The 20,907-nt window shown below is 35.6% G+C and overlaps 1 protein-coding gene across 3 annotated transcripts in view; it reads right to left on the bottom strand.

The window, feature by feature from the left end:
- Nucleotides 1-5,011: 5,011 nt before the first annotated feature.
- Nucleotides 5,012-20,907, bottom strand: part of LOC131046138 (chaperone protein dnaJ 10) — a 174,577-nt gene continuing 158,681 nt past the window's right edge. The window contains exon 10 of one of the 3 annotated variants that reach the window (XM_057979803.2): nt 5,012-5,495. In XM_057979803.2, the coding sequence (XP_057835786.2) occupies nt 5,472-5,495 (24 nt within the window). In that variant the 3' untranslated portion in view covers nt 5,012-5,471. The remainder of the gene's footprint in view (nt 5,496-20,907) is intronic. The other 2 variants (XM_057979802.2, XR_009105935.2) reach the window with 2 other exon arrangements.

The following is a 20,907-nucleotide window of genomic DNA, read 5'->3' as shown; positions in this document are numbered from 1 at the left end:
TTTCTTTCATCCCTTGTTATATCTTTTGAGTTAATAGGGAATCCAGTTCCTCCTTCCGATCTACCCTCCTCCTTTTTGTTCAGCTTCTCTTTCCAGATCTGTTTAACATGATTATTGTTCTTCTGAGCATTCTTTAGGTCACTAGGACAAGCCTTTGCCCAATGTCTAGCTTTCTTACATGAAAAGCACACGAAAGGGAGGGATTCAAACTCTATGACTTGTTCCCACTTACCTAGCTTGGAATTTATTTCGATAGAGCTAGGAAGGTTTGTGTTCTATGAGATATTAATGCATATCCTCGCATACACCAGTCTCTTTCGCACTGCTGTCATAGAATCTATAGCCACAAGCTCCCCGAAGGATTTAGCAATGCCTGAAAACACATCCTCCAACCAAAATTCAAGCGGCAAACTAGGGAGTCACACCCAGATCGGAGTAGATTCAAAAAAGGAGTCATTGAGCTCCATTTTTGGAGACCATTTTCTTAAAGATAAAGAAGACTTCCCAAGCATCCAAGGTCCTCCGCTCATAGGCATTTCTGAGTCTTCACCACAGGAGAAGGAAAAGACAAAAAAAACCCTTGACGAAGCTGAAACATCAATTTGTCCTTTCACCCTCCATTTTCTCTTCACAAAAGACCTAACAACTTCAATATTAGGACTGGGTCCAACAAATTTCCCCACAAGAGAAAATGCCATAAGAGAAATACTGTGATCTATGACCACATCTGGTATAGCAATAGCTAATCTACCTACCTTTCTATCAGAAACATCTTCCACAAAGGGAAAGATGGATTTACCAGTAGGCTTGCTTGCAAAGAAACAATTCCAGGATTTGACCACCTTGTCTCCAGTCGTCTTTTCCAGCTCAGCGTTCAAGATCTTGTGACCCACCTTTGTAGAATCTTCAATATTTTTAAAGTCAAGAGGAGGGTCCCGATGTCGTGGGTCCTCATCCTTTCGACCATCCTTATCATCCCCCATAGATCCCAAAGAGACAAGTTGTCCTTGAGCTGCACAAGCTGCAAATCTAGAGGAAAAATCAGTCGCGTTGATCCCTCCATTCGCAGAATTCAAATTTCCCTCCATTCGCTATCGCTAGGGTTTTGTGGATCCCTTTGATAGTGTTGATACATTATATGACATGCATTTAATATATTTATGTTTTCTTCTAGTTTGAGAAAGCTTGATGCTACAAATTAAGATGTGCGGGAGGAGGAAACACAGTGATAAGGAATTTGACAATTTATCGAATCCAGATGTGGAGAATGAATTCAACATCAAATCTTCTTGGACGATGCTAGTGACTATTTCTAATAAGTTGTATATTCTAATTATTTATATAGGGTAAAGAACTTTCAAGTACTTCTATTTTTTCCATTCTTAATGTTTGAAACTATATTTGATTGTACTCTGTGTTTTGTATTTCATTTTAATGAATTTAATTACTTGATTTGGTTGTAGAATGAGAAAGAAAAAAAACTCTTGTTAAATGTCTGTAGGCCTTATCTTATTCTGATGATTACAATTCTAAACATACCCAACGCCTTGTTTAGCTATTGCACAAGATTGATCACATCTTCCATTGGTGATAAGAGCTCCTATATTTGCTAGCAATATCTTCTAGATGCTTATGATATCAATCATTAGAAGACTACTTTTGTTTAAATCATTTGTTTACTGTTGTAGCGGTTTTTTACTTGAAATAAACATCACAGAAGTAAGGCCACGGCCTCTCATGTTTGTTGTGGATGCGTATCCTAACTATTGAGCTTTACATGGATCAAGTAGGAATTGGACACTAAGATCTTATATCTACTTCTAGAATGCTTTACTACTGAACCATTGACCCTTTTGTGGCTAGTCTATCTTTGGTGCAAGTGTGACTTATTTACAACCCTCCCCCTTAAGCCACTCTATAGATGATTGGGTCATTTGCCTTGCTTAGCTCTAATACCATATTGAGCTTTTCATGGACCAACCAAGACTTGAACCTAGGACCTTCCAATTGTTGCAAGAGTGCTCTATTTTTGAACTATTGGCCCCTTTATGACCAGTCTTTCTTTGATCTAAGTGTGATTTATTTCTAAAACTTACTACCGTAATCATATTTTTGTGTGTTTTGATGCCCATCTTTCGATGAGTTCGAGTTCGTCTTATTCATATTCTCTCATCTATCATTGTGGTAAATTTATATTGCATTTAGAGCTATATTTTAGATTTATTTTTATTGCTTTGCCATAATTATTTTTATTAAATTTGAATTTTACAGTATATAATTATAATTATAGTTATAAAGGGTTTCTACTATTAAAATATTGCATTTTCAACCATCAAAATTAAACATAAGTTAATATTAAATACCCTTACACTCCCTCTAAATGTCAATAATTATATAAGATGATTGTCTTTTATAAGACAAAAGGTGTTGATACACAATAATCGTATTATACATACAATGGTTGACATTCACAAAAGTTCTCTTTTCTCAAATCATATAAATTATGCTTTCCACTTTTAAGACGTGCTAACATATATCTAACTCTTTATGGTAGCCACTCTACATTAGTAAATTACAAAACTAGTAGTACGTCAAATCTTTAAATAGACCAAGTAATGGTACTTGTACCAAGTTTTGTCATGTTTTCTAGAATAAAATTATAGGTTCCATTTTTTCAATTTTGTTAGTATTATCCATATCAAATACATTAAGCTTCAATAAGAACCCTCAATTCAATTCAATGCAATTAAGCTTCTTAATAAAAGATAAAATGTCTAAAACTTTAGAACATAACACTCTAGGAGTATACAATCAAAACATTCAAAAGTTTTCAATTCAATGCAATTAAGCTTCTTAATAAAAGATAAAATGTCTAAAACTTTACAACATAACACTCTAGGAATATACAATCAAAATATTCAAAAGTTTTCTTTTATTGAATATAACACTATTGCATATATTTTTATTTTTATTTTTATTATTTATATTTTTAATTTATATTGACATATTAAATATGTATAATTGTAGCAACAAACTTTACTTACATGTTTTTCTCCAATTCACAAAATGTAAACCTATCAATTCAATAGCTCAACATGGTCAGTAAACTTAGGTGGTGCTATATAGACTCCAAAATTACCCTCAACGACATTAACTTGTGCATTGTAGTACCAATTTTTTTTGTTTTGTATTTACACTAGCACTTGCACCATTAAGAAGTGCAATGAGCATGCAATAGGGAGAATTAGAGAATATTTGGTAAAAGAAAATTGCAATTAATTATGCTCAATAGGACAAGATCTATTTTCTTGAGTGGCCATTTGAGATGGTAGTGTATAATAAGACTAAACAAATTAACATAAAATTAAAGCAAGATGGACACAATATTATGAGTGCTCAGATAATTTCTAGGAAGTGAGATAGAAACAAAATTAAATTGGAGATAGTATGGGTATGATCATTTCACTATCAAAATACGAAATTTTTAAATATTGAAAACAAAAAATTATACAACATACAATAATTAGATTAAATTTTGAAAAATCAAAAAAAGATTTAATTGTTAAATAAATAAATCAATCCGCCGCATTTAAATTGTATGTCTATAGTAAACACCAAAAGTTATAGATGAAAGATAAAAAATTGAATAGATCATATTTATATTTTTGAATCATTTGTTTTCAAAATTTATAAAATACTTATCTAAGTAATAATAAAAAAAAGTTTTAAATGATTTTATAAACCTTTTCATGATATTTAAGGAAAAAATTCATCATAATTTTTCAACAAGATTCAAGAAAAAAAGAAAAAAAATTATTAACAAATCCACAAATCTTTGACCATGCCAATAAAGACAACCACATATAAGCAAAGAAGATAAGGCCTATTAAATTTAATCTCCTACAAATAACAAATAATAGATACCTATATTCTTATATTCTTTATTTATATAAAGACGATTTCAGTCTCTTCTACATTTGACTCATCTACTACTTATTTTATAAAATAAAATAACTATAAGCATATGCATCAAAAAGTTGGAAAAATCAAAAAAAAAATTACCTTTTTTAAAAGCCTATCAAATACTTATCAAGTCATAATAACTTGTATTTTATTCAAACAAAACTTATTTTGTGCAAAAAAAACATATATTTTAAATATAAAAATAAAAATATGATTTTATAAATCTTTTTATGAGATTTCAGAAAGAAAGAAAAAAATCATGTTAATTTTCCAATAAAATTTGACAGTTGAAAAATCTCTATCCATGTTAACAAAGAGCATCACATAAATGGACAAAACAGTTTGTGTTGGTGGATGGTTACAATTAAATAGACAAAATAGATGAAGCCTACTATTCAATATAATATCTTACAAATGCAAATCACATACCTGTATTATTTAATTATATAAAGAGGATCTCCGTCTCTTTTACACTTGATAAAGTTAAATTTATCCTGTTTCAACTTTGTGTAACTTTAAATAATATATTATTTTTGACTAAAAACAAATTAAAATAACTATAAACATAGGCATAACAAAGTTAAAAATATCAAATCACCATTTTTGAATCACTTTTTTTAAAAACCTATCAAATACTAATCAAGTCACAATGACTTGCATTTTACTCAAACAAGATTTATATACCATGAAATTAAAACAATCTTAAGAAAATACATTAAAATGCAATTTTTAAATATAAAAGTAAGTCAAAACATGATTTCATAAAACTTTTCATGAGATTTAAGTAAGAAAAAACTCTTAGTTTTTCAGCAACATTTGAAAGTTGAAGGCTTACAAGAAAAAGTGATGATCAACAAATACAAAAATCCTTGTCCCTATCAAGGAAGAGCACGGCATAAATATACAAAATAGTTTAGATTGACGGATAGTAAGAACAAGTACATACCTGTATTATTTATTTATATAAAAGAGATTTAGTTGAAGTTAAATTTATTTCCTAAAATTATGTGTAACCTTAAAATAAGATTATAATTTTAAAAAAAAACTATAAGCATAAGCATAGAAAACATAAATTACCCTTGTTACATAAATTATATCTTTTACATAAGCCAATAAACTACACTTAATAAGGCACACCATTCTATCCTACCCAATCCCAAACAAACAATACACATGCACTTTTGGAGATGCCCCATATCATATGTTAAAAAAAGATCTCTTATTTCTAACGTCCCTCAGAAATGCTCTATTAAAACTATTATATTCTAAACAAATACAACTGTGAAAGTCTAGAGAACAAAGTTACAAGCCAACTACAAGAGACCTTTTCAATTAAGATTACATCAGTGCCTACAGAAACTACATATCTGAGTGTTTGAGGTGGAAAATATTTATAGCTGTTTTGGAAAATCAGACAATCACTAAGAAGCGGTGGAAGTGAATCGATGCTTGTTGTCTCTGCCAGATGTAAATTCAAAGCTTGGAGGGGTTACCAGATCTTGGTGCCTTCATGATGTTAGACGCTCACCTACCTACGCATCAGAAAAGTATGGCAAATTAGCAAATTGAATGTATTTATATCTTCAACGTGGTGCTCAAAAAATGTTAAAACTTGACAACAAAATTGGATCGAGGCTCGTATATGGTATAAATGAATGAATCTACACATTAAATGTCCACCATAAATGGATGAATCTGCACCTTACATGTTCAGAAATTTCAAAATAAATAAATCTTTGGCAAGTTTACAGAATTTTACGACCTCCCACAATTTCCAACCATAAAACAGTTTTCTGAGCACGAATGCCTTCACTGAAGCCTATTGACTAATAATTTGTTCAACTTTAAGAATGAGAAATCCAATTGCATTTATGGCCTCCCACAGTTTCGAGGCACGAGACAGTTTTCTGGGCATAAATACCCGTATTTGAAGCCTGTTGATTAATAATTTGTTTAACTTTTAAGCACAAGAAATCTAGTTGCATTTTAAGTCCTTTAGTTTAATATAAACCCGCCTTCAGTTTATTTTAGGATCATTTATATTCATATAATGTCGTGATGAATTCCTGCCTCTATTTTCTCATATTAGTAACATAAGAAATATAACTGTGATATTATAGATGCTTATTTAGTAATATTAACAAAATTTGAACTTTAGTATCCAGAAGAGTGAAAATAACAAAATTGGGTAATTTATTTTTCATGTTAGGGTTTGAACAATGCAAATCAGGTCACCACACTTGCAATAATGGCTCATATAATTGTATAATTATGGTTACATAATTCTAGTTTCCCTTATGGAGATAAAAATCAGATAAGGAATGACATAATTCTCCTTTAAAATGAACACTCTGCGTTATATTACTGGGGCCTGAGACCAAATGTTATGATTGTTGTATAAAGTTCTAGTTTCCCTTATGGAGATAATAAAGCAATGAGACATGAGGCAGGGAAAGACATAATTCTTGTTTAAAATGAACACTCCACGTATATTACTGGGGCCTGAGACCAACTGTTGTGATTGTTATATGAAGTTCTAGTTTCCCTTATGGAGATAATAAAGCAATGAGACAATGAGGCAGTGAATGACAAAATTCTTGTTTAAAATGAACACTCCATGGTATATCACTGGGGCCTGAGACAGAATGTTGTGATTGTTGTATAAAATAACTACTTTGTACTTCACTGTATATTAATAAAATCTTCACTTTATTATTCATATAATATTCTGATTTACAAAGGACCTTTAATTTATCAGTCTACTTGAATAGAACAGTAACACGTTTGATTTTTTTGCATAATTAATGATAGATTTTTGGACCTTCTAGATATTTAAGTATGTGGTGCAGTACAAACCTGGGTTTTTAATCTGCATATACATTTAAGTGATTCATTTCCGCTAATTATGTTCTCCTAAAATAATTCCATTCCATAAGTGGAACTTTGGTTTTGTTCCATTGTGTATATGCATGCAGATTTATCCACTATGAGCTCTGTATGAATGGTAACTATGGTTGCACATTCACAGAAACGTTTGAGATTTTTGTTTTGTTTTAACTTTTTTTGTTTTAGTTTAATTGATTTAAAGACAAATGTTAGAACTGATTGTTATCACAAAAGAAGTGTTAAAATGTAAAAGTATATCATGCTTCATTGGTTTCCAAATAAATTATCAAAAGTTCTTGAAAAAAAAGAAACTAGTACTTGATGAAAATATTCAGCTCAAAAAATCAAACGCATCAGAGAAGCCTTCTCCATGCTTTTAATGCCTTGAATGCCTTTGTCAAACATTATAGCAAGGTCTTCCAAGATCAATATTCTTATCCAGAAAAGAAGACATGCTTAAGAATTGCCTAGATGTGATCCTATGTAGCCTTTTCATGACCAAATTACAGATTATGATAAACTCCAATCTCAAGAGGAGCTTCACTCAGCGACATTTGGCATGGCTAATGATAAAACCCCTAGTTGGGATGGTTTTCCCTATGAATTAAACAAAAACAATTGGGATGACTTTGCCTAAAATATATTCAAGGCCTGCTTAGAAGCTATTTCATCCTAGATCAATGGGTCATATCAAATTCATACCTAAAGCTAGGGATCTGGAGTTGATCTACAATTGATAACCCATCACCCTGTTGAATGTCTTCCACAAGATTATTGCAAAAGCTTTGTGGTTCAACTTGAACAAATTGCAATGTCCCCTTTCGGGATTTACCATCATTTAGTCCTGAAACAATAATTCTAACTTAAAAAGTGAGTTGTAACATATTAATAAATACAATCTTATCAAAACTGAATATATTTCATTATAATATTTAACTTAAAATTCTAAGAATAGTTCAGAAGATAAAACTTATCTTGATTTGAAATATATGCCTCAATGTTATACATTGTTGCTGCTCAACTGAGCCTTCAGATTAGAGTCATAATAAAATAGATTCTCCCCAAGAATTCCCTTATAAAATGACCTCCCTTATATATCGTCTCATGATTTGTTGCTGCTCAACTGAGCCTTCAGATTAGAGTCATAATAAAATAGATTCTCCCCAAGAATTCCCTTATAAAATGAGCCTTCAGATTAGAGTCATAATAAAATAGATTCTACCCTTAGTAATTGCTTTATTCAGATTTACTTGCTTTCACGTAGATGTCTAAATAAAATCTCCTTACTTGTTGCCCCCTTGACAAATGAGGGCTGGTCCTTAATATATCTCTGCCCCTCGATGGAAAGGTTGCTTTTAGAGGGATCACATCTCTTCCAATATCAATCGCACCTTCTTGAAAAATATTTCCTTTGCAACTAATCAAATCTTAACCCTTACACAAATCGTGTTTGTTTGCTCATTGCTTATGCCTTACATTAATCCTATTTTAATCTATGTAATTATTGTTCACAGCATATTGCTGTGTCTATTCTCTTCATCCTTGTATCAGTCCCTATTTCTCTTAATTGCAGTCTTAATCCCAATTGGGCTCATACATGTCTCCATTCATTATTAATGATCGTCTTAGATGACATCTTACTAGATGGATTGTATTCGTTCGGACATCGATCAATGCATCCTTAGCCGATATTCAGTTTCTTCATTATTAATGTTGCCATCGAGCTATGATGTTTCAGCAACTATTCTCATCTCCGTTTAGGCTTCTTCTATCTAGCCTGTCAATAAGTCGATAATACTTAAATCGCTATTGAATGTCTTCATATTCAATAGTTTCGCAATGTGGGCTTCTTAATAATTCCTCCCCTTGCCTAATGGAGTTGCATTTCTTCTATCAATACAAATCATAGCTTCTTTGAGTCAATCATTGGTTCTTCCTAGATTAATAGGACTTATTTGATGATTCTTATTGAATTGTTCCTCCTTGCTTATAACATGTTTTGTACTTTCCCAATGATTTGTTAACTGAGTTGGATATGTATTGTCTTTCACGATAAAGATGCTCCCTTGTATTTGGGAATATGTAGCCACTATTTGGAATATCTTTTGCCGAGGTAGCCTTCTCAATATCGTCTGGAGTAAGGCTTAAGTATTGATCAGGAGTGATGATCATGACGCTTATAATCTCGATCAATAGATTCCTATTATTGATTGGGATGACGTTGTTCTGATGTTGATGATAATACATCGATGTTCCTAAATCTTTGAAGACTAAATTTCTGATTATGATGATTGTCTTCGTATGTCTTCCCTTCATTGGAGGCATAATGTTGTGTAAGATGTATGTCTTCCCTTCATTGGAGGCATAATGTTGTGTAAGATGGTTAGTTGGCAAGGTCATATTTATGACAACATAAGCTTGGATGCTTGCAAATCTTTATGACATTTGGCCTTATTGATCAGGACCATATATCTTAGATTACCCATTATCCCTCAATCACATTACTTATAAAGATAATACAAGGAGCTTTCTCAAGTTAGCTACACAATATCTAACGAAATCTTGTTTTGTATTAGAAATTTGATGGGGACATCACACAAATCAAGTTTATTCAAAGCAGGCATATTCCTTACAATGTCTTCATAGTTTGGGAAGATATGGAATGGGCACACAAGACAAATTAGTAGGCTCTCTTCATCAAATTGACTTCAAAAAGGTCTATGATCAATCCAATGTCATTTCATATTAGCCATGCTGAAGCCATTTGGCCTTGGCACCACCTTCGTCTAGTTGGTCCAAATGCTTTTTGTAGATGCTTTCACTTACCTTGCCATTAATGGCGACCAATCTTAGCACTTAGGCCTTTTTACATTCGATAAGGCAGCCATGCTCTCTTGCATCCTGACTCTATGTTTTGGCGAAGGATCTGGCAATCTTCTTGTCATTACCATTTCATAGCATCTAGTATAAAAAACTCCCCTATAAGAAAAAGACTAATAACACAATATAATATTATTAAATATTGGAGTGACGATTACAAAGAGGTCCATATCCTTTTATAGAATTTAAAATATAGGGAAATGTCAAATCTTCATATGATAAAATTGATATCATCATAACAATGATAAGACATTCATCATATTAACATATACATCGACATGAAAATCAAACAAATTAATATTAATTTATAATATAAAAGCTTCAAAAATAAAGAAACCATAAATTTCAAATAGCTAACCAAATTAACCTTCGAAGAAGTGCCTACCTTCTACTTACATATCACACTTGCAAATATCAAAAATACAATGTCCAGCTTTACAAACATCAAAACAATATCCGGATTGTATATAGCTGTACGCTATGCCTTTACACAATTGGATACCAAATTTCCAACCTTCGGAAAAGGCACTAAAGTAGTTAAATTTAACATGAGATTAAATAATGAAAACTGAAATTCTAAACATGTAGTGTAGCCTACAACCAACAACAGCAACAATACTGCTGCTACAATTTCCACCTAACAACAGAGAATAAAAGGAGCATTCTTGAAAAATTGTTTTCCTTCTTCCTTTGTATGTGTTTATAACTTTATAATATGTCACATAACTGAAAAGTTTTTTTGATACTTTGGTCTATCTTTCTTCCTGACTATATCAGATTCTAGTTTAAACTTTATATAAACTCTTCCACTATTTTTAAATTGTACTCATGGTTCAAATATTATGGTTTTGTCCAATTGCAAAAGTAATAGCACTATGATGGAATGGATTCCTCTATAAAATCTTAACAAGGATTTGAAATAAATAAATTTTTTTTAAGCTTGGGTTTTTATTATAAAATTCAGCTACAGCAGTAGAGGACAGCTTAATAAATCATTTTTTTTTTTATGTTTGTGGCTTGTTTTATTATATTACTCAGTTACAGCAGTAGGGGACGGCTAGTTGTCCCTAAGACAGCCAGGGGCATCTCAAACATCCCCAATCATCCCGGGGATAGCTAGTCATCCCCTGCTCCTCCCCATATCCTCAAGACAATTTAAATGGGGACAGCTAGCAGAAGTCCCTGAGCCATCCCCACGTCACTAGGATGGGTACACCTAGGAAAACCTAGGGGATGTATCCCCTAGGAACATAGCACTATAGTGACTTTATTACAAAAGGTACAAAAGGTAAGCCTTATATTCAGACACCCCCTCTTAAAGTTTATTGTATTAAAGTCAAAATATACTAACACATTAACTAGAAACTAAAAATATCATAGCCAAATAGAACCATATATTCTTTGGAAGCTTCCTTTTGAAAACAATTCTTGGAAAAAATAGAACTCCATCAAACTACCTCATAACCCTTGTAAAGGTGTACTTCTCAAGCTGAATTCCTAGGTTCTCAGATTCACCCTCCCCAAACTCCAAAATTATGAATCTCCTAAATTATTAGATAACCATCAATGTTCAACTACATCCACAATGCTTTATCACACTATCTCATGACCCTCATGAGGGTATATTTTCCAAGTTAAACAAACTCCCAAACTAACTAGGCAGCCATACATGTTCAGCTTCATCTACACTAGATCCCTTCTTGACTTCAACATGTGGGCTTTTAAAAATACATTCTTCATTGACGAATTCTTCACCATGCCAACATCTAATGGATCTTCAACAATGGCAATATTAGCTTCACTTGATTTGTCTTTGAGTTTTACCTTTGAAACATTAGTGGCTTGAATTCTACAATTCAAAGTTGTGTGACCTCTTTTCTTAAGTAATAACATTCAATCTCCCCTTCATCTTTATTTGATCTTCTACATTATTTTCTCAAGTATAATGCACTCTCCTGTTGGGATATGTTTACTCCTGAAGGGAACGAACTTGATTTTGTTGCCTCCATCAGTTTCGTATGCTGCCTCCATCAATTTCACATGCATTGCCTCGAGCTCACTACCCTTCTTCCCCAACTGTGTATTCAGTAGCGTGATCTGCTTACCCTTTCCTACCAATTGTGCAGTCAGCTCTACCACCTATTGATCTCTATCAACCAACTACTGCTAATGCTCATCCACCCTCTTCTCCAAAGAAGTGACTCAAGAGTGTTCCTGTGCCAATTGATCTTGAGCTTTTTGAGCCTGTTCTATAAGAGCCTACCGAGCATGTTCTATCTAGTGGAGGGCCTGAGCTCCTTGGGCAACAACCTAGGAGTGTGTGGTTGTTTGCTTCCAATGTTTAAGGAACAAATCCCTGAAAGCAACCTCCATTCCATAAATCGCTCGAAGTACTTGTCCATGGCAGCCTCCAACCATAGGTCGCTGCAGGATCTATGCATCTCTCATCTTCTGTGTATCCACCTTCGGCTAGCCTCTCACAGTGAAGCATTTAAAAAACTCTCCCTCATATTTACCCTCCGTAAAGGCTAGAAGACGCTCTGCTACCTATGCTATCAAGGGATCATGACCGATGTCCAAGTTTACTGCAATCTCCCCCACTCAATCAAGAAACCCCTTTGTAATTCCAAAAGACCTCATAATTGTCCAAATGCAACCAACAACCTAGTGAGAAGTCAGAGTGTTACATAACAAAATCTCCCCATTTCAAATGGATACCCATCAAGACAAACAACTAAACTAAGACAAAACACCTAAACTAAGACCCGGAAACCAAAACGAAAAACAGACGAAAACAAAACAAACAAAAGCAAACTAAACTAGCTATGTACAAGGGAAGGCCTTTCGCATCCTAAGATTGGAAATAATGTTTGAGATACCTCCCATTGACAGGCAATGGGACATCTTCTCCGGTTAAAGTCTTCAATCTGAATGCATTTTCTCCCAAAATCTCTGAAATCTGATAAGGGCCTTTCCAAAGCTTATCAAATTTGTCATGTTCTCCCCTTTTCTCGTGTGCTTTATCCCAGTACAAGACAAGGTCTGAGATCCGGAACGCCTTGACTTTGGCTTGTCGATCGAACCATCTCTTTACCACTCCTTGATGTTTTGCAAAATTTTCCAATGCTTGATCTCTCTTTTCCTCAAGATTCATTAACTGTGTTAATCCGGCCTGAACAGCATCAATGTCTTCCATGTACTCCTGAATAAATCTCAAAGTCGGGATCCTGAGTTGCATGGGGAAGAATGGGTCTTGGCCATAAACCAGAAAGTAAGGTGAAATCCCTAATGCGTTCTTGGTCCTTATTCTATCTGCCCAGAGAGCAAATCTCAATTGGGTATGCCATTCTCTCGGACTTCTTTCTAGTAGCTTCTTGATAACACTGAGCAGGTTCTTATTAGTTGACTCAGCTAACCCATTACCCTGAGGATAATAGTTTGATGAAAATTTGAGGGTTATTCCATACTCGAAAGCCCAATTTGAAAATCTTAATGATGTGAAGGCGGAGCCATTGTCGCAAACCAACGCATAAGGACATCCAAACCTCGTGATGATGTTTTCCTCCAGGAATTTAATTACGGCTTCAATAGTGCATACTTTGAGTGCTTGTGCCTCTGACCATCTAGTACAATAATCAATTGCAGTGATGATATATCTGTGTTGTGCCGAGGATGCGGGGTTGATGACACCAATGAAATCCATTCCCCATTTGGCAAATGGTCTTGCTTCAATTACTGGATTCAGTGGCATGGCCGGATTTCTTTCTTTGAAAGCTGTGACTTGGCAAGTGTGGCAAGTCCTGATATGATTAAATGTGTCTTTGAAAAGTGTAGGCCAGTAATATCCTGCTCTCAGGATCTGGTGTGCTGCAGCGAGGTTGGCTCCATGTCCGGTCCCAAACTTGGAATGAAAATGTTCAATTATTTGTTTGGCCTCATCTTTGCCAACACACCTCAGATATATTCCCTCGTGATTCCTGCGATATAGAACAGATCCTTGAAGCATATAATGTTGACACTTTATTCTTAGTGCTCTTTTCTGCGTGGGTGTCATGCGGGCAGGACACTTGTTGTTGAGCAGGTATGTCACAATTTCTTTGTACCATTCGTCAGGGGTGACATCCTCCAATTCATAAACTTGCTGGATTAATCCGGGTCCATCAATTGCCAATGTTTGTGCCAAAGCTTGTCCTCGAACAAGTTTCATGGGCTGGATTTTGATATCGAACTCTTGGATAATGGTGACCCACTTGCCCCTTCTTTCTCCTAGTTCATTCTGCATGAGAAGAGTCTTGACTGCTGCATCTGGCACTATTGCATAAATCTTGGCCCTTAAGAGGTAATGTCTGAATTTTTTAACGGCCTTTACCAGCGCGTATGCTTGTTTCTCAATGTTGGGATATCTGAGTTCTACATCTTTCAGTGGGCTGCTCATGAATGCAATTGGATTTTCATCCCTTTCTTCACTTCTCTCGGTGAGAATAGCAGCACAAGTGTAGTCAGAGGCGAAGGAATATAGGTAGAAGGGCTTGAGGTAATCAGGACTGATCAAAACTGGCGCTTCTGAAATTGCCATCTTTATCTCCTCGAATGCCCTCTTGGCTTGTGGCGACCATTCGATCTTTGCATCCTTCTTCAGCATTTCGTTCAAAGGTCTGACTATCTCAGCAAATCCGGTGATGAATTTTCTGACAAAGTTGATCTTGCCGAAGAAAGATTTGAGTTCCTTCTTACTAGCTGGCAAATTGATAGTGGATATAGCTTTTACTCTTTCAGGATCGATGGAGATTCCTCTTTCTGAAATGACATGTCCTAAAAGTTTCCCTTCTATCACCCCAAATATGCATTTCTTCGGGTTGAGAGATACACCATATCTTCTACACCTTTGGAAGACTCTTCTTAAGTCATCCACATGATCTTCTCTTTTTCTGGAGAAAACTGTGATGTCATCCATATATATAATAATGCACTTTCCGATTAAGTCTCTGAAAGCGATATCCATGGCTCTCTAGAATGTGGCCCCGGCATTGATAAGTCCAAAAGGCATTCTTTTGTACGCAAATGTACCCCACTTGGTAGTGAAAGCGGTCTTTAGTCGATCTTCAGGCTCAACCAAAACTTGATTATATCCTGAATATCCATCTAGAAAAGACATCATCTGTGACCCATTGACAATCTGTAACACTTCATCCAGTGATGGGAGCGGATAATTGTCCTTTTCTGAAGCTTGATTGAGATTTCTGAAATCAACACATAATCTGATCTCTCCACTCTTCTTTCTGACAGGAACCAGGTTGGCGACCCACGTCGAATGTCTTACCGGGAAGATGATCTTGGCTGAGAGTAGTTTATTAACTTCTTGATATATCAGGGGTTCCAATAAAGGATTAACTGGCCTTTGTCTCTGCCTAAATGGTTTGCTTCCTGGCTTCAAAGGGATTGTGTGAGTGATAATTGTAGTGTCATAAGTCTTGAGGTCTTCATAACTCCATGCGATGACGTCTAGGAAATCTTTCATATTTTTCAGGATTCCATTTCTTTCTGGTGCGGTGCAAGATTTTCCAATGAACACATTTTTAACTTGTACATCATCCCCTACGTTGATTGTGTCGCACATGTTCCCTTCCATATTATGGCTTTTCATTTCTTTCAGTTTGTCAGGATCAAAGATTCTTTCTAATTCCACCATACCTTTTGGAATAGTGTTTGTCTTCAAATTCAGAATTCCTTCCGCATCCAACTCTGCCCCCTTGGCTTCTTCTTCATCAATGATTTGAGCTAGGAAGACATCCGTGTTGGTTAAGAAATCTAGTATGTGCTTGTCGTCTTCGAAAACTTGAAAATTGGTGATGTTATCCGAGACTGAAGGTACTGATGTTAATTCTACCGTGAACTTCTTTAATCCTTCCATTGCTAATGGTATCAAAGAGCTGGCGGCTTGTGCAAGGGAATTAGCCACTTGATTTTGATGCCTATATATAGATTTGATGTTGAAGGCTTCGAAACTCTCGATGAGGTCCCAAACTCGATTTCGATATCTGGTCAGCCTTTTGTCATGGCAGACATACTGCCTCCTGATTTGTCTTATAGCTATTTCTGAATCTCCATATACTTGTAGTATTTTTGCCTTCTTTCTGATAGCCATTAGTAACCCGTGAATCAAGGATTCATATTCAGCTACATTGTTGGTACAAGGAAATTGTAATCTATGAGCGGCAAGATAAGTCTCCCCTGTTGGGCTAATTAATTCGTATCCTGCTCCGGATCCTTGTTTGGACTTAGATCCATCGAACCTTAGTGTCCATATTACGTTCTCTTGGCCTTCGGTTTCTTGGTCTTCCTAGCCTTCGGTTGATGTATCGGATAGAGTTTCGTCTTCCGCGGAGCTTTCATCTTTTGAATGTTCCATTTCTTCCATAATCAATATCTGTGGGACTCTTTTGTACACTTGCTCCAATGCGGTCTGGCACAAAGCACAGGATAGTTCGGAATGGATGGCATTGTGTATCCTACACCAGTTGGGAAGGAGCAGACCTCGAACGGATGCCAAGTTACCAAGTTGCACACTTTGCTGTATGTTTCTATGTACGAACTTTCTGAAATTTTCAAACATTCCGCCATCTTCTTGGTCGGATCCTTGGTCACTTTCCACAACAATTTTTGTAGATTCTATCACTTCTTGCTGACCATCTCCGTCTTGTATGTTTTGTATCATCAGAACCTCACCTATTTTAGGTTTGTATGTCCCTAAATCTGATTCTAAGAACAGGACTTCATTGTCTTCCCCATACTCGGTTATCATAAGCCTCAGTCTCGGAGTGCTGTCGATTTTGATTTGATTTGGGACTCCTCTCCATGGTAGTGTTGACGTGTATTTTGTACACAATCATACACAGAATAAAATACCTAAAGGCATCTTATCCTCTCTTGAATAAAGTCGCTAACTGCTGAAGATATCGCAAGAAGGATCAATTAGGATGACTCCAATGTTCTTGTAAGTAGGGTCTCTACGTGTGGATAAGCACCAGTGGTCGTTGTGATTGCTGTGTCATCAAGGGGCCTTACGTCGCCGAAGATTTTGCTTAAACTAAACAAGCTTTTTCAAAAAATAACAAAAGGATAGGGTTTGCAAGAGGTCTAATCTAGTCTAACCCTAAGAATGACTTAATGCGGACAAGGCTTGGTGAGATTCTACCAACTTCAATTTTGCCATAAATTAACAACTCAATTGAAATTGATGCGATCTTCTAAGGTAACAAATGATTTTTCAATACATCAAAGATCAAAGACACTACCACGAAGGTACATATCCAAGATACAACAACGATTGAAGGTTAAGTGATTCAAGTATTCTCCAGTCGACCATGCAAGGCGTTCCTACAATCAGCAAGAAGCTAGTGGTTTGGAAAGCGAATCCTACCAAGGATCAAGTCCAACACTTTGTCCTTCGAATTAACACACTACTTTGATTGAGAATGATTCAAGTAAATTGAACAACCATGAAGATAACCAAGAGAAATGCAACAAAACACCATAACTTCAATATTTTATTGATCTCAAAGCCATCATGTAAAACAATTGTTTGAATTCTTTCTTCAAAACTCAATCTTGCTACAAAAGTAAATTGCTTCTAAACTCTAATCTCTCTAATACATCAATAATCTAATCTTCTTCTCACATCTAATTATGAAAATGAAATGAAATGAGGGTATAAATAGCATCCTCAATTACAATGAACGGTCCAGATCAAAAAGCAGATCAACGGTCAAGATCATGACACCTAAACCCTAATTAGGGTTTGTTACAAATAGCCTCCTTTTTACTGAACAATATTAAATGCATAGCCAAATATTAATTTCGGCACAAAAACCTAGGAGACTGTTGTGACCATTTCACACATCGCCCCATTAAAATGGGGACCCCCTCTTTTTTGCTCGTCTTTGCTTGTTCTTCGCTTTGCTTTTTTAGGGTTTTGGTAGTTTGTCAGTTGTCTGGATTTAGGGTCAAGCCTTAGGGTTTCCGTTACTGTCTTTTCAGGCCAGAGTCCAGTCAGTCTTGAGAGCTTTTTGAGCTTCCTCTCGTAGGATGCAAGTTTTGAATAAAGTGAATTCGCCAAAATGGTTTATTTTCAATTGGAATTTTGAATGCGGAGTCTAATTTGTCTAAGTGTTGATGATGGAATTGTGAATTTTGTCCAATTGAGTAATGTGGACCAAATTTTGAAAATTTTGATATTTGATCCCGGGCATTGGAAATGATTTGTTTTTGCCTTGAGAAGTGATTAAACTTGTGAAATCATGATATTTTGGCCTGTAGGAGCAAAATCGCTCCTGTCCCTCAGTGAAGGATCAGAGCTCATTTTCAAAAATCTTACTGTCTCTGCAGGATCAAGATGATTTTTCGAGTGGAAGTGATAAAGGGAGGCGTGATCTTTCCGTTGAATATAATTTGAAGAATTTCATGAGCACGGAAATGCCCCAGGAGTAAAAATCGCTCCTGTCCCTCAGTGGAGGACCGGAGCTCAAAATTGAATATTGCCTTGTCCTTGCAGGATTTGAACAAATTGACAATTTGAAGGGATCAAAGGAGATATGTTTTATCAAATGAATATATTTTGAAGTGCCTTCGTGAAGAAAAATGGACCAAAATGAAAAAATCGCTCCTGTCCCTCTGCCAGGGACCAGGGCGAAATCCAGTGTAGCTCCCGTCCCTCTCCCAGGGACCAGAGCGAAATTCTTCATAAGGCAAAATTCAGGTAAAAGCAAGCAAGTTTTAAGTTTGAAGGCAAGAAAGGAGGGTGAAACGGATCCGTTGAAGATAAATTTTGAAGTTAACAAAGTGTGATGGAGCCTACAAGTCCAATATCGCTCCTGTCCCTCAACCAGGGACCAGGGCGATATGATGGTTATGTTGCCTTTCCTCCAAGTTCAAACCACTCCAAGTCAAGGTGAAAGGTGGCAAGGACATTTTGAAGCGTCTCAATGAAGAACGAAGTATCCAAGGTCGCCAATATTGAAAGAATTACACCAAATGCCTAAGTTCGCTCCTGTCCCTCAGGCAGGGACCAGAGCGAAAGTGTTTAAATGAGGCCAAATTTGGATTGCTATCCACATTTTGAATGTTTGAAAGGGAGTAAAGGACATCGTTTTGCACTTTGAAGACAATTACAAGTTAAGATGATAAAGATTTTGCACTAAATACCTTAGTTCGCTCCTGTCCCTCAGTCAGGGACCAGAGTGAAATCTTCATGAGGGCCTAGATTTTGAATGTTGATCAAGTCTCAAGTGTCCAAGGGGGATCAAAGGACTTCATTTTACACGATGAAAGCAGTGGCAAGTTGATGAAAGCAAATATGAGCCCAGGACATTGAAGTTCGCTCCTGTCCCTCAGTCAGGGACCAGAGCGATATTTACTATATTTGCCAATTCATTCAAAATTCGCGCCAAGTCCAAGTTGTACAAGGTTGCGCAGGGTCTAAAGTGTCTTAAGAAGATGGTATGCAAAGGTTTCAAACGTCAAAAGGTCATCAATTGAACCAAAGGACCTATATCGCTCCTGTCCCTCAGTCAGGGACCAGGGCGATTTGCACAAGATCCTTCATTTTCCTTCAAAATCATGTCAAAGCAAGGTCGCACAAGATCAAGATTATCATTTGGAAGGCAATGAACAAGAAGTTAAAGGTTAAGTACGAAGAATGTTGGCTAGAGCACTAAGATCGCTCCTGTCCCTCACCTAGGGACCAGGGCGATAGTCCTTTAAACATCTAAATGCCTTGATAAAACAAGTGAAACAAGTGTGGAATGGAGAAATAACGTTATTATTCGCCTTATGATGGAGATTGGTGATTAAAGAGGCTAAGATCAAGGAGAAAACACCATTATCGCTCCTGTCCCTCACCAAAGGACCAGGGCGATAATGGTCACAAGAAGCCTTCATTTACAAAGTCAAGTTAACCAAGTTCGAAATTCCCAGCGAAATGCCAATTTCAACGTAAAGATGATGGTTTCAAACGTCAAAGGCACAAGAATCAAGATCAAGGTGATAATTCGCTCCTGTCCCTCAGTCAGGGACAAGGGCGATAATGGTTTGTGTCTTTACCTTTTCCAAGTTTTAGCGCAAAAATACATTTTTTGAATTTTCATTAAATGCTAGGAAAATCAATATTTAATTGAAAGCATTTAAAAATTGCGCATAAATATTAATTAATTAATTTTTACCTATTTTAAATCAAGTTTATTTATTAAAAAACGATGGCATTTATTAATTAATTATTATTTTAAATAATAAAATGGAGCGCTTGGGTTTTAATTTTCAATTATTTATAAAAGTCGGCCTTTGTTATTTGTTTAAAAATTTGCTTTTAATTACCAAGTCGGCCTCAAGGTAATTGTAAGGGTGAGCGCTTATAAAGGGAGGGTGAAAATTTCATTTTCACATCATCATTTAATCATCTACATTCAAGTGCGATTTGGAGTATCCAAAGAAGGTGCGAATTTCATCAAAGGAAGGCGTAAACATCATCTAAGGAGTGCGAACTTGAAATTTGAATTAAGGCGAAAGACATTGAAGAACACGTCAAAGACTCCAAGGGTGGCGAAGTTGATAAGAAGGACGTTTGTTTGAAGATCACGTCAAGGCCATCTAGCATTAATTTTGCCTAGGCGAATTCCTCTATTTTGCATTCTAGAGTTAGCTCTCAAGTGAGGTATGGCGATATAGATTTATTGTTTTAATTTTGAATTTTTGATCGTCATTGCCTTAAAATTTTGAATTTTGAAATTTTGAATTCCAGTTACTCAATCGTTTTTTAGGAAATGATAACTCAAGGACTTATCATGAAGTTTCCTAAATATCTAATCTATGTTATTCAGTGCAAAATCTAGTTTCTTATTTTGGAATGTTGTGTAGGTATCAAGATGGCGACTCCAGGCTCGAAAGATCTACAAGTCTAAGGACCCTTCTCAAAGAAAATCAAGACAGATCAAGGACGACCTCCTCCAGCCTAGCATTGACAAGGGCGACCTCTTCCAATCTAGTATTCTAAGGCGAGGTACATCGTCATCCTGCACATCAAGGACACAAGGAGTTAGAACAAGGGTTCGTTGAAGAAGCAAATAGTTCCAGATGAGTTAATTAAAGATAGCTTCTCGACAACGTCAAGTTGAATATTTACCAAAT

The sequence above is a fragment of the Cryptomeria japonica genome, chromosome 4 (assembly GCF_030272615.1).
Source record: "Cryptomeria japonica chromosome 4, Sugi_1.0, whole genome shotgun sequence".
Classification (NCBI taxonomy): Eukaryota; Viridiplantae; Streptophyta; class Pinopsida; order Cupressales; family Cupressaceae; genus Cryptomeria; species Cryptomeria japonica.
The sequence above is the reverse complement of the archived record's forward strand: the minus strand, read 5'-3'. Positions and strand labels throughout refer to the sequence as shown.